The 12,652-nt window shown below is 45.1% G+C and overlaps 1 protein-coding gene across 3 annotated transcripts; it reads right to left on the reverse strand.

Annotated features, from left to right (window-relative positions):
* Nucleotides 1-64: 64 nt before the first annotated feature.
* Nucleotides 65-11,295, reverse strand: lrp10 (low density lipoprotein receptor-related protein 10). 3 transcript variants are annotated; one of them, XM_056300295.1, is made up of 10 exons: nucleotides 11,278-11,295; nucleotides 10,240-10,416; nucleotides 10,025-10,057; nucleotides 9,523-9,667; nucleotides 8,668-8,861; nucleotides 6,856-7,463; nucleotides 6,201-6,637; nucleotides 4,385-4,579; nucleotides 3,962-4,091; nucleotides 65-2,170 (listed from the first exon to the last, which is right to left on the reverse strand). In XM_056300295.1, the coding sequence occupies exons 2-10, from the start codon at nucleotides 10,286-10,288 to the stop codon at nucleotides 1,535-1,537; spliced, it is 2,427 nt and encodes an 808-aa protein (XP_056156270.1). In that variant the 5' UTR covers nucleotides 10,289-10,416; nucleotides 11,278-11,295; the 3' UTR covers nucleotides 65-1,534. The 3 variants fall into 3 exon arrangements, with proteins under 3 accessions (XP_056156270.1, XP_056156271.1, XP_056156272.1); XM_056300296.1 differs by lacking the exon at nucleotides 11,278-11,295 and adding an exon at nucleotides 10,884-10,946; XM_056300297.1 differs by lacking the exons at nucleotides 9,523-9,667; nucleotides 10,025-10,057.
* Nucleotides 11,296-12,652: the final 1,357 nt, after the last annotated feature.

A 12,652-nucleotide genomic window follows, 5' to 3' on the forward strand; every position in this document is an offset into this window, starting at 1 on the left:
CCATCCCCCCATATTCGCTCGTCTTCTCGGCCTCATTCACAGATCAAGCAGATCAAATAAAAGTGCAAATTGTTTAATCTCAGCCACATCTTTGCTTATATACAGTGAATTTGACCCTTACAATTAAAAAAAAAGAAAAAAAGAAAAGAATAATCACTCTTACCTCATTACATTTACAAGTTAAATCTTCCAACCACCCCAAAACGATCTCAATACATTCAACAAAGCAAAGTAAACACGACAATTAAAACTGATAAGTAACTTGCTAAGATAAAAGCAAAATGAGAAATAACATGAATACAAATGGCACACTACAAGTCGCTTCATTCTTTGTTGTCTGCTGTGGGTAGATGAAAACGTGGTACGATTACACCCATTCCCATAAAGGGGGACTAGATTCAAGTCAAGTGTATATTGTGAATTCGGGGGGGCCCCCCTCTGTCACTGGGATGCCTCATTTTCCTCTACACACTACACACAAGAACAACCTCAGGCACTCAAGAGATTGTCTTGTGATGTTTTTTGGAGACATATTTTACATACATTCTCTCCAGAAATATGCCCATGCGTCCAGGACGTCCATGTGCGCTCACTCACTCACTCAAGACGGCAACGTCCTCGCACAACAGGAGTCCCCAAGAAAATTATTGCAAGCTTGCAGAATAGACATGCGTTAACGTGTTATAATACAGCCAATGACTGGTTGTGTTCATGTGTGAGGTGTATGAAGGAAAGGGTGTCATTCTATAAGTGTGCAGTTTGAATCTGGGGAAGTCCTTTCATTTTCCTTAAGCCATCCTTGAAATTCCTCAAAAGGCACTTAAATAGGAGACTAGGAAGGAGGCGTACGTTCATTTCTATTAGTGACGTACACTATGCTAGTGGCAGAAGTGCATGGTCACAAACCACATCTACAAACATACTCCACTGTCTATATAACTTTCCAAAATACTTAAATGCACACATATTTACATGTGTGCGGTCATAGAAACATACATTTGCATCACGTTGTCTAAAAACCCAAACAATTCAGTTTGACAGTAGCCTTTAAGTACAGGAGAATGGGAAGATTCGTCTGTGCAAAGTTTGCCTCCTTCAAATTACAGCCAAGTATTAGGTAAGTGCACATCCAAAACACACCTTGTCACATATTTTCACAACTCAAGCGTTCATATCACACTCGCTCCCACACAGAAACGTTCAGAAGGAGGTCTCAATAATGTTAAAAAAAAAAAGAAAAAAAGAAAAGAATCATTAATCAAATCCTTGACTCCACAAGTCAGTAAATCCAACACAAAGCAATTTCAAAAGGCACCAGACACTGAGGTGAAACCTCGCAAGGTTATGCCTACTCCTTTGCTCAAGTTCAAACAATAAGCAGAAAGACTGGGTACCCCAGACTCAGACTGGGTTCTCAGTGGGCAAAGGAAGAAGACAGGGATGTGGGATGCTGGACAATGGAGAAGAGGCCAGAGGTGTTGAAGGGTATTGGGTAGGCAGGAGTTAGTAGTGGGGGTACCAGCTGGATGCTCGTTCAGGTGAGCATGGGCACGTCATCCTCTGAGGTGGTGTCTTCGGACAGCGGGATAAGCAGCACCTCATCATCCGAGGACGAGGACGAGAAAGAGGGGGAGGAGGAGAGGGGCATAGAGTTGGTGGAGGAGGGGGGCTGGGCTCTGAATAGGGAGATACTCAGACCCAGTGTGTGGAAGATGGACCTCAGTGAGGGACTGCTAGGGGTGGCCATAGGCAATGTCTGGGTAGTGGTTGGAGCTGGGGCTGGGGGAGGGTAGGGGAGTGGAGGTGGAGACAAAGGCAATGGGGGTGGGGGTAATGATGGCAGAGGGGGAGGGGTTGGCACTGCTTGCTCTCGTGTCTGAACCAACAGGCCGAGTTTATGTGGCACCGGCTGATTGACTGCTTCCACAGCCAGCGAGGAGCTTCTGGAAGTCGACTGAGTGAGTTCCTGACCAGAAGGAGCAGTGTCTGGCTGCTGCTGGGTGGAGCTCGATGCCTGGGCCGACCTAGGTGGAGGTCTGGGGATTAAGCCCCATCTCCTCATGCGACGGACAGCCCGGCGGACGAATCGGGGCCTGCGTCTGCGATGCGGGGAGTTTCCTGTGTCCTGACGAAGCAGCTGAAGGATACCTCTCAGAGAAAGAGAGGAGGTCTGAGAGGAAGAGAGAGAGGAGTAGAAAATTGGTGTGAAGAGAGAAATGAAAGAAAATAAAATAAAGGTTGAAACGATGCAAATGTTGTTAGCGCCAACTGTACTGCTAAAGTGATACAAAGCTCATTTGAGCAACTTAGCTGGACATTCACATGACACTGATCCAAGCTTAGGGAGCCAGTAGGAGGTAGAGCTAAATCCAGCCACACAGAGCAGGCTCTGTTGGAGACAGTTAATCCTCGTGACCCTGCACCTTGGGTGTCTACACAAGCTAATGAAACAAGTTAGTGAGGGCCTCAACTGTAATGCCACAGCAACTTCATCCACCACACCAACTAGTTCAGCCCATTGATTTTTCATGACACCTATGGTTGAGGGGGGACCTGTGACTTTCAAAACAAATTTATTTATAAAACAACAGTTGACCAAAAAGCAGTACAATCAAAATATCAAAAACCATAAAACAACACAATTAAAACACAAAGACAAGACTAGCTAAAACACAACAACTCTCATACTGAGTTAAAAGCTAAGGAATAAAAATGTGTTTTAAGACGAGACTTAAAAACAGGCAGAGTATGGGCCAGCCTAACATGTAGAGGCAACTGAACAACTGAAAAGCGCAATCTCCCCTGTACTTCAACCTCGATCTTTGGGACAACCAGAAGCAAGTGGTCAGTGGACCCGAGTGGCCTTGATGGGATGTGTGGTTGGTTGTAAGAGGTCAGAGAGACAGGTTGGACCTAGTCCATTTAATGATTACAAGCAAATAAAACCTTTGGGATTAGACAATACAGGAGCATATCGTGATGCATGCTCAATAATCTAAGTGGAGAATCCCAGAAATGTTGAATCAGTTCATCCATACACAAGGTTTAGTGGGAGAAACATTTCATCACTCATTTAAGTGACTTCGTCAGTCTCGCCTGACTGCAGGTATCCCCATCCTTAAACAGTATTTGTATAATAACCAAAACTGGCTACCTGCAATCATTTTACAAGGCTGTGATTGCAGCTATTCCCCAATCCTCTGTGAATAGTAAATGTGGCCATTGTAACTCTAAATAATGGTCACAAAATATGCATATGAAACTTTTGGTCAATATGCAACTGTATCATTTGTAAGGGTGGGGATATCTGCAGTCAGCTGAGACTGACAAAGTCACTTAGATGAGTGATGAAATGTTTCTCCCACTAAACCTTGTGTCCGGATGAACTGATTCAACTTTTCTGGGAATACAGTAGCTTCTGTACAAATCGGCTGCTATGTACAGTCAACAAAGGGCCAAGAAGAAGAAGAAAAGAGAGTTAAGCAGTACAGCAAAAATGCCTTTTTTTAGCAACACAAATGCTATGGTCGCCATGATCACTAACATAAAGCACACAGAGGCCAGTTGATGTTCTAAATTACTTTATCCTGGTTTATATTCTCCTTTAAGTGTTAATTCTCTCAAATATTTACTTACATTTTCATGCTGCTCTCAAGTACAAAATCTCATGAGGCAAACACAGTCTGAGTTAGGATGAGTTTCACATGGCATCAAAGCCAAAACCATCTGAACTAAGTTTACTTCAAGGTGCTTTGCCAAAAGTGCCACCAAAGCGCAATGTGTGATTTGTCCAAATCACTGATAAAGGCTAAATTTCAGGATTGAAAGACAACGAAGAAATGCTGAAAGAAAAATAACGACTTGAAATTCAGTAACAACCATTTGTATGCTCCTCTGCTGTCACAACTCACACGTTTTGTTCTGGTTTTATTCAAGAATAGCGGAAGTAAAAGATTCTCACCTCATTAGGATTTTCTGTGGGGAAGTCCTCCACTGGGGGGATGACACCTTGGGCAATCAGCTGGCCATAAGAGGGAGGGGCCTGCTGTTGTATCAGCTCCGCCTCCTGACGGCTGATTGGAGCAAACAAGCTGAAAGAGAACAGACCAATTAGCAGGTGTTAAGTAACTTTCTGTAAGTGACTTTGTGTGAGACCTGTTACTTTACAGAGCAAGAAAAACAATCTCAAAAAGCTATGTGGAAACACAAAAAAAGGAATAAATGGGATGATTAAAAAAAAACAGTACATCTTTAGAACAATTATCAGTTCATTAAACTCAGTTAGCAAATATTATCCAAAAAATGGAAATGAAGCATTTACAAAAATGAAACCCCTCCTTTGCATCAGGGTCCAGTATCACACACAGATGTCCAGATCATTTACCCGTATTCCCTGGTTCGGAGCGAGTACAGTTTACAGGTGCAGCCCATGGCGATGACCAGAAGCAGCCCACAGACCAGACTGCCCACCGTCGCTGCAGTGATGACCTTGCGAGGCAGGATGATGGTGCAGTTGAGCTCGTCTGTTCCATCCCTGCAGTCCATCTGGCCGTCACAGCGCCAGCTCTCAAATACACACCTGTGAAAGGGAAAAACGCACCACTTGTGTGTAAGGAGAGACAGTAACAGGAGAGACAATAACAGTTTTATGTAAGAGCTTCACTATCTCTATGCTGCTAAATATAAAAAGGAGGTTTATGGATGTGGTGAGGGAGGACATGCAGATGGCTGGTGTGACAGAGGAAGATGCAGAAGACAAGGAGAAATGGAAATGGATGATCCGCTGTGGCGACCCCTAACAGGAGCAGCCGAAAGTAGTAGTAATAGTAGTAGCAGATCTCTCTCTCTCTCTACACACACATACATACATATATATATATATATATATATATATATATATATATATATATATATATATGTGTGTGTGTGTGTGTATATGTGTGTATATATATATATATGTGTGTATATGTAACTGAAATAACTACAAATTCCTACACAAAAAGGGTTTGGCATCGAGAACCGGTTCCAAATTCCGATTCCAAAGGAATCGTTAAGAAAGTCAGATTTCGATTCTGCCTATCGGTTCATAAATAAATTTCACTCGCGCTAAAGTTAAACTCAGTTTCCGTGGTGGTGGCATGCAGCTTCCGTAGTTTCAACCTCTGCAAGTTAAATGTGCGCCATCATGGACCAGAGCAAGCGGCGGTCGAAAGTGTGGCTTCATTTTGCCTTGAAAAATGAAGGGTTGGCACAGTGCAACGCCTGTGGCAAAATTATTTCATGCAAGGGAGGATGCACAACAAATATGGCCAAACACCTTCGCCTACGGTGCACAGATTAACCAGTGTACCGTGTTTGACACGTTGCCCCGGTCTCCATCTCCTGCCTCAGTGTCGTCTTCAGCCAACCCTGAGCAAACAGCAAGCAGCACCTCGTCGCAATTGGGTAGGTGAAAATCAGTAACATTTGTCTTATTTGAGACAGCAAATAACTTATACATGAGCGAATTGCTATAAACTGTATGCAAATACTGAAATGTGTTTTTTCTGTTCTGAACGCTAGCATGTACAGCTTAAAAGGGCAAATATGCTCATTTCTCTAAACAAGCACCGTTTATAATCTAAGGAGTTTAATACCTGGTAGTCCGGACCAGGGTGTGACTGTCTTTATTTCTTCATCTCCATGTATGGAGACAGTTGTTGTAAATGTAAATATAAGACGTTCACATGAATGATCTGTTCTTAAAACAATGGCTTGTATAACTTTTTTTCAAAAAAAAAAAAAGTCTTCTGTGAAAGAAGCATGTGACCTGTTGTGACCCCGCCTCTCAAAGAACCGGAATCGAGAATCGTTAAGAACCGGAATCGGAATCAGAATCGGTAAAATCCAAATAATGCCCAACCCTACTACACACACACACACACACGTGACCAGTGTCAGACACAAATTGAGACAATGTGATACTGGTTAAAAGAAAAGAAAAGAAAAGTATTTCACCATGTGTCAAACATAGCAAAATATACCATTTCTGATGTATTGTTACATTAAATTAAATGCAAATTTCAAAGTATTCAGTTTTTTGCACTGCAAGCACCTACCAACATGCCACGAATGCAAACCCGCAAACAGTAAGTAAAGTAAACGCACCTGAAAAACTAACACATGCACAGACTGGCATTTCTGTACACACTGATACCTACCTGTCCCTGTCACAGTGGAAGGTTCCCGGCTTGCACACGGTACAGTCCTTCTCATCACTGCCATCAGCACAGTAGAGAACGTAGTTGCATCTCTCACTGACAGGGTAACATACTGGCCTGCCAACAAAGTGGCTGGGTGCCATTGCTCTCTGCCCTGCTCCTCCGCATGCAAACTGGTCGTGGGCGCAGTCCCTGCACCCCTTCTCGTCCTTCCCTGTCTCAGGACAATCCCATCTGCCATCACAACGCTGCTCCTGGGTGAAGCAGCCCCCTGCAGCTCCCCCACACCGGCCTTCCCACGGGGGACAGTAACTGCCAACACGGAAAGTGGCGTTGAAGCCAGTCCCCTCTGAACCGGGGAGGGTATGATAGACCAGCAAAAGCAATCCGGTTCGGGACTCCACCTGGACGGACTTGTAGTTGGAGGCACTAGTGATCTGTCAAACAGTGTACAGAGAAAATCTCATGTCACCAGAAAGATAACTGCCGATTTCAGTGGCTGCTTTCCATTGTTAAATGTTAGGCAGTGATATTTCTGAATTTATAGTTTATACCATTACCAACACTTTTTTTCCCTTTACTGTTCAGCAGAAGGGTTTGAGAATTACCTAAATTAAAAAAAAAGCATGCACACCAAGAAACATCTCACACTCACAACTTTTATGACTTCTTCAGTGCCTTGCTGCATGCTCCGGACGGTAAGTGTATCCCCAGGACCCAGCTCCAGCTGTTGTAGGTCCAGCTTCAGGGGCCTGGAGTCATGAGGGTCCAGGGTCCAAACACAGTACAGTGCGGGACCCCGGATAGCTGGAGGGGAGAAGGTTCCATAGAAGCTCTCAAGAACACCTCCACAAGGCCACTCAATGGGAGCAGGCGTCACAAAAGGCTCTCTGTGAGGCTGAAGCTGGTCTCGGTCCACCTGAGCCTCCTCTTCCTGTCTCTCCTTCAGCAGATCCCACAGATCAGACTGTTCAACTGTCGTGTCTGGGCTTCGGTCCCTGTCTATTGCTATAAGTTTCTCTGAGTCCCTAACTGGATCTCTCTCTGTGTAGGTCTCCACTGTGGTCTCCTGTGCTTGTGTACTGCCATGTCCAATGTCTGTGGGAGGGTCCAGGACTTCTAGCTCTCCATTGCAGCCCTGTTCGTCAGTTCTAAGGCCCGCCCCCTCACCGATGCACTCCACCTGACCATTGCAGCGCCAGGAGAGAGGCAGGCATCGACCACCTATGCATTCAAAGGATGTCGCTGGGCATTCTCCAGTGTCTGCATAGGAATGGAGAGAGGATATAAAATGAGTAAAGGGTAAGAAAGAGAGATGAAGATGGTCATTTGACAGGCTAAAAAAAGAGCTGGGTGGATGTGCAGCCAAGTTGTTATACACTGTCCTTAAACATAAAGTTTCAAGCCTTTGTATGTCAGCACCTGTCTGCCCTGCCTAAATACTTTTTTTTTTGTGGAATTTTTTTCTCCTTTTTCTCCCCAACTGTACCCGGCCAATTACTCCACTCTTCCGAGCTGTCCCGGTCACTGCTCCACCCCCTCTGCCTATCCGGGGAGGGCTGCAGACTACCACATGTCTCCTCCGATACATGTGGAGTCGCCATCCGCTTCTTTTCACCTGACAGTGAGGAGTTTCGCCAGGGGACGTAGCGTGTGGGAAGATCACGCTATTACCCCCAGTTCCCCCTCTCCCCTGAACAGGCGCCCCGATCAACGAGAACAGGCACAAATTCAGCGACCAGGACACATACCCACATCCAGCTTCCCACCCGCAGGCACGGCCAATTGTGTCTGTAGGGACGCCCGACCAAGCCGGCGGTAACACAGGGATTCCAACTGGCGATCCCCGTGTTGGTAAGCAACAGAATAGACCACTACGCTACCCAGATGTCCTGCGTAGCTGCTCTTGAGCAAACCACTTTCTCTACCAGCCTCAGCAATGCACTGACATGACCGTGGGCCCTGCTGTACTTTTTACTCACCTTGGAGAGGTGCAAGCAAAAAGGAAATTTTCCTTATGGTAATCAATACGTCACATTACATAGAGCTAGTCTTTTTTTTAAGATTATTTTTTCGGCATTTTCTGCTTTATTTTAACAGTGACAGTAGAGAGACAGGAGAGGCAGAGCAGAGAGAGGGGATGACATGCAGCAAAGGGCCCGGGCCGGAATCAAACCCAGGCCGCTGTGGTAAGGACTCAGCCTTATGTGGTATGAACTATACCAGGTGAGCCACCAAGGCGCCTCCATAGAGCTAGCCTTAATACCACTGGGAAGATTTTCAAGTACACAGAGCTGAGCATCACACATGTTGTAATTTAATTGTTGAAAAAAGCACTGTCCACTGTATTTCCTTATTATCTTTTCAAGGTGAATATAGCCATTTCAACCCATACTCTGTGTTCCACCTTATTTTGTTCATACACAAACAGACAGTATCTTGAGTACAAAATATCCCAGCAACACACCTCGGGCATAGTTCAGTCGGAATGATGACACAGGGAACAGATGTGGTAGGAAGTGGTGCATCACTGTAATGTTTCCCCCTGGGAACTCCATGGGCCGTGGTAACTTGGAACCGCAGAGGAGAACTGGCTCGCCGCCAGCTGATGATTTCACAGAGACCCATTCCTTCTTGCACCGCACGGAAAACTGGGAAAAGCTACGGAAGAAGTGGAAAAACAAGTTAAGGGAAGTTACAATAAGGGCATGGCAATGAGCGTCGCAAAAAATGTCAAGTTTGACTAAGGATTTTAATCAAGACTCAAAACTTTTAAGAACACTTCACATCAAGTGACTTTACTGTGCTGGCAGACAATTTAGCTTAATCCAATTAATCGCTCATTTTTCAGTAAAAAGGGTAACTCTGGAAAAGGGAGGAGTGAAATTCCCTAGAAAACAAGAAACATTTTTCTTGAAACAATTCTTGATGTGAATCAATTGAAATTGACTGAAATTAGCAAAATTATCTGGTGATGCAGTAATATAGTTTAATTAGAAATATCACAACACTTGCTGTATTCATAAACAGAAAGGCCAAAATAAAACAAAACATTTAAGAATTGGCTTCTGAATAATGACTACTTTTTGCTGTATGCTGTTAAGGCCATCTATTTCATTATGTTTAAAGGCCTGGCTCAGACCTCAGATCTAAATAATCCCCTTTCAGAGCAGATTATTTTGGGGGCATTATTCAACATTAGTTTCTACTCTAGCAATGAGAAAATGTTATGACAGAAATAATTCTTGTGGAAAGCGTACATCTGAAATACAGTTTTGATGTCTGTTCTGATAGTTATTACAAATCCCCTCAGCTTCAGTACCTAAGAACGATAGGTTCTCCTTCCAGACCCTTGATGACCCAGCAGTCATAGGTCGATCCAAAGCGGTAAGACCAGCTGTGGTAAGCTGAGCTCCTAATTTCTCCCCATTTGCTGTCCAGGACTTGGAGAGAATGCCCACAATGAGCTGAGAAATAGACCGTAAAAATGCAACAATTTCAGATATTAGACAGGATCCTGGCTTTGAAACTTACAATGGCATTTTGTTGGGATAAATCTATGAAAATCCTATTTTGAGCACAGGCCATTTCTCCTTGAAGTTTTATTTTATCATGGTGCTTGCACTTAACCTCGTCACACTGGAGTAAAGAATAGGGCTATGCACTAGAGATTACAACAACAACAAAAAAAGGAAGCCCAATGGAGAGACCCCTAATAAAAGTCGGCAGCAGACACTTGCTGTCATTACAGCTAAATCACAGTTTAGAGGACCGGTAATGACATGCACAAATGTAATGCGAGATGGTGTTGACTATCTGCTTACCAGAACAGAGGGCAGGCTCAAATCCATTGTTTGCTGCAAGTTAATGATCAAAATTTAACAAAATAGACAAGACAGAATATGCACCCGTCATAACTGTGGCTGATATAGATCTCAGACGTACCACTGTATAACATGAATACAACTACAACGTTTACTTTACACACCATTGCGTGCAAATAGACATAGTTCACAGACTGCACAGAAATTTCACTCACCCAATATGCAGACAACGAGGAGGGCAACTAGGTTGTGACTGACAGTCATGGTGGAAACGCTTCTTTTTATTGTTGGGGGGTCATTAAAAAAAGGAAGATGTGGCAAAGACGCAATAGGATGAACATGTCGGTCATAAAGGTGCCATTTTTAGAAGACACCGCTCAGGAACACTTCACCTGAAAGTGACAAGAGGAGAAATAAATAAGCTTTGTTTCTAAGTAGGAGACCCGGCGGTCAGCCAACGGCTGACTATCAACTTTCCAACGGCTGACTATCAACTTTCCACCGACTCTACAACTTCTTTCCCGTGACAAACAAGCGACACGAGAAGTCGTTTCAACGAGAACATGGTGTAACGTGCCGCCGGCTGGCTGGCGGGTCTGACCCTTCAGTCGAGCGGTTAGCGACGTCTCCTGCGGTGCGGGCGATACGGGTTCGCTTCCCGGCCGCGGCAGCTCCTGTGGCTGCGTTGTCCCCCCCCGAATTCGCTACAATATTCAGATGAGACAACAGTAGCCTACAGTCGCTTGACGTCTAAGTCTGAAATAAAACGTTGACGTACGCCAAACGCCGCAAATCCAGCCCGCGATCTCCTCGGCGATGACGCGAGGTAAACTGGCTTTGCCGAGATGAAAGTACTCACCAAGCAATCTGAGGCGCGACTGAGCTCCGACATTAAGGGTCTTTCGCTCGTTTCCAACCGGACGAACCCGGCGAGATAACGCTCTCTATTTGGACTCCCGGCCCCCGGCCCCCAGCCCCCCCCCCCATGAGCTTCCCGTCCTTGGCTTTGTTTGAGGAGGAAGAGGAGCAGCTGTTCTGGTTAGCTAGCGAGCTAACGCTACCGCTAACTTCTTAGTTTTGTTTTAATCGGGGGGTTTTCTAGTTCGTGACAACCCGTCGACATTCGCAGAACGACATCGGGAGGATTTATGCCGAACGAATACACTCCGACACGTAGCGTCGAAACATTAAAACAAAAACAAAAAACAAACAACAAAAACGTTCAAAAAGAAGTGGTTAAAAGGACGACTTACCGTCTACGTCGGCCTCCCTTATCGAGACTTCTGAGAAACTTCCGTGTTGTTTTTTGGCAACGAACGATAAAGTGGGCGGAACTTCCGGTTTTTGTTTTTGACTGGCAGACACGAAAAGGAGGCGAAGCAAAAATATCTGTCATCTAATCAACTATTTTCTTCTTTTACCATTCGTGCTTTTGACGAGCGCAAATATTAACCACGCAAATGCGTTTGGGATGTTAAAACATTAAACGTGACGACGGAGTGGTGCGTTTCCGTTTCTAGTCACTAGGTGTCAGTGTCGGCTGAATCATCGTCGGTACTCTCTCGTCTGCGGCGTGAATCCCAACAACGTGCGAGAGACTACCGTCACGTGGATCTTATGACACTTATTACGGGCTTTTTTGACAAACTGACAGCTGGGAAAGTTGTGAGAGGACCTGAATAACATATGGGGGTGATTTGATATCATTGCCTTTTGAATTGATAAAGCCATTAAAAAAAGATAACACAAGGAATAGTCATAATTAGGGACTATTGAACTGATGTCTGGTTTTAGGCTTTTTAACAGCCAGTAAAACTCAGAAACTAGATATGAAATAGTTACGAGGTGGTTTGAAGTTGGTATGTGGAAAACAGGCAGCTATTCCAAAAGCCAGTTGTCCTATGTAATTGCCATACAGCATTAGGCTAGTGGCAATCCGATGGCTGTGAAAGGTAGCCGGACAACAATTAACCAAAGAATATTTGGGTCTGATTCGTTTTGGATGAATAAAACACGTCATTGCACGTTGAATATACGTAAACCGCACTTTTATGACGGCCCCTGCGCTCCCGCGGATACGCGCTGCTTTAGACCGCTATGCAGCCAAGTTCATCTGCCACGAACCGCCGGAGCTTGTTGAGCTGAACCAGATTGTGAAACATCGGCTGCATTTTCCACAGCAAAATATCAAACTAACCTGGATAAACAGCCGGCTCCCTCTACACGGTGTTAGACCGTACCAGCGAATATCGAATATGAAGCTAATTTCACCACGGCTGGGCAGTCCCGCGCGCGCGCGCGCGCGCTCGCTCGTGTGTGCGTGTGCTTGCGTGTGTGTGCGTGTGCGTGCGTGTGTGTCGGGGTGGGTCATCGATATAAAATTAATAAAACAGTCCACTATCATGCAGACATGGAAGTTTGGTCGTCACATCTGGAGGAGGACCTTGGGGAAATCTCCCTCTCTCTCTCCCTCTCTCTCTCCCTCTCTCTCCCTCCCTCTCTCTCTCTCTCTCCCTCTCTCTCTCCCTCTCTCTCTCCCTCTCTCTCTCTCTCCCTCTCTCCCTCTCTCTCTCCCTCTCTCTCTCCCTCTCTCTCCCTATCTCTCTCCCTCTCCCTCTGTAGCCCCCT

This window comes from Lampris incognitus, chromosome 20 (assembly GCF_029633865.1).
Source record: "Lampris incognitus isolate fLamInc1 chromosome 20, fLamInc1.hap2, whole genome shotgun sequence".
Lineage (NCBI taxonomy): Eukaryota > Metazoa > Chordata > Actinopteri > Lampriformes > Lampridae > Lampris > Lampris incognitus.

Bases quoted from the DNA above. Each gene is read 5' to 3' on its own strand.
- lrp10 (XM_056300295.1), bottom strand. From the start codon at position 10,288: ATGACTGTCAGTCACAACCTAGTTGCCCTCCTCGTTGTCTGCATATTG. The intron at 6,638-6,855 runs GTGAGTGTGAGA...ACTGTTTGACAG, and splicing joins CTGAAGAAGTCATAAAAGTT to ATCACTAGTGCCTCCAACTA. The intron at 4,092-4,384 runs GTAAATGATCTG...GTTCTCTTTCAG, and splicing joins CTCCGAACCAGGGAATACGG to CTTGTTTGCTCCAATCAGCC.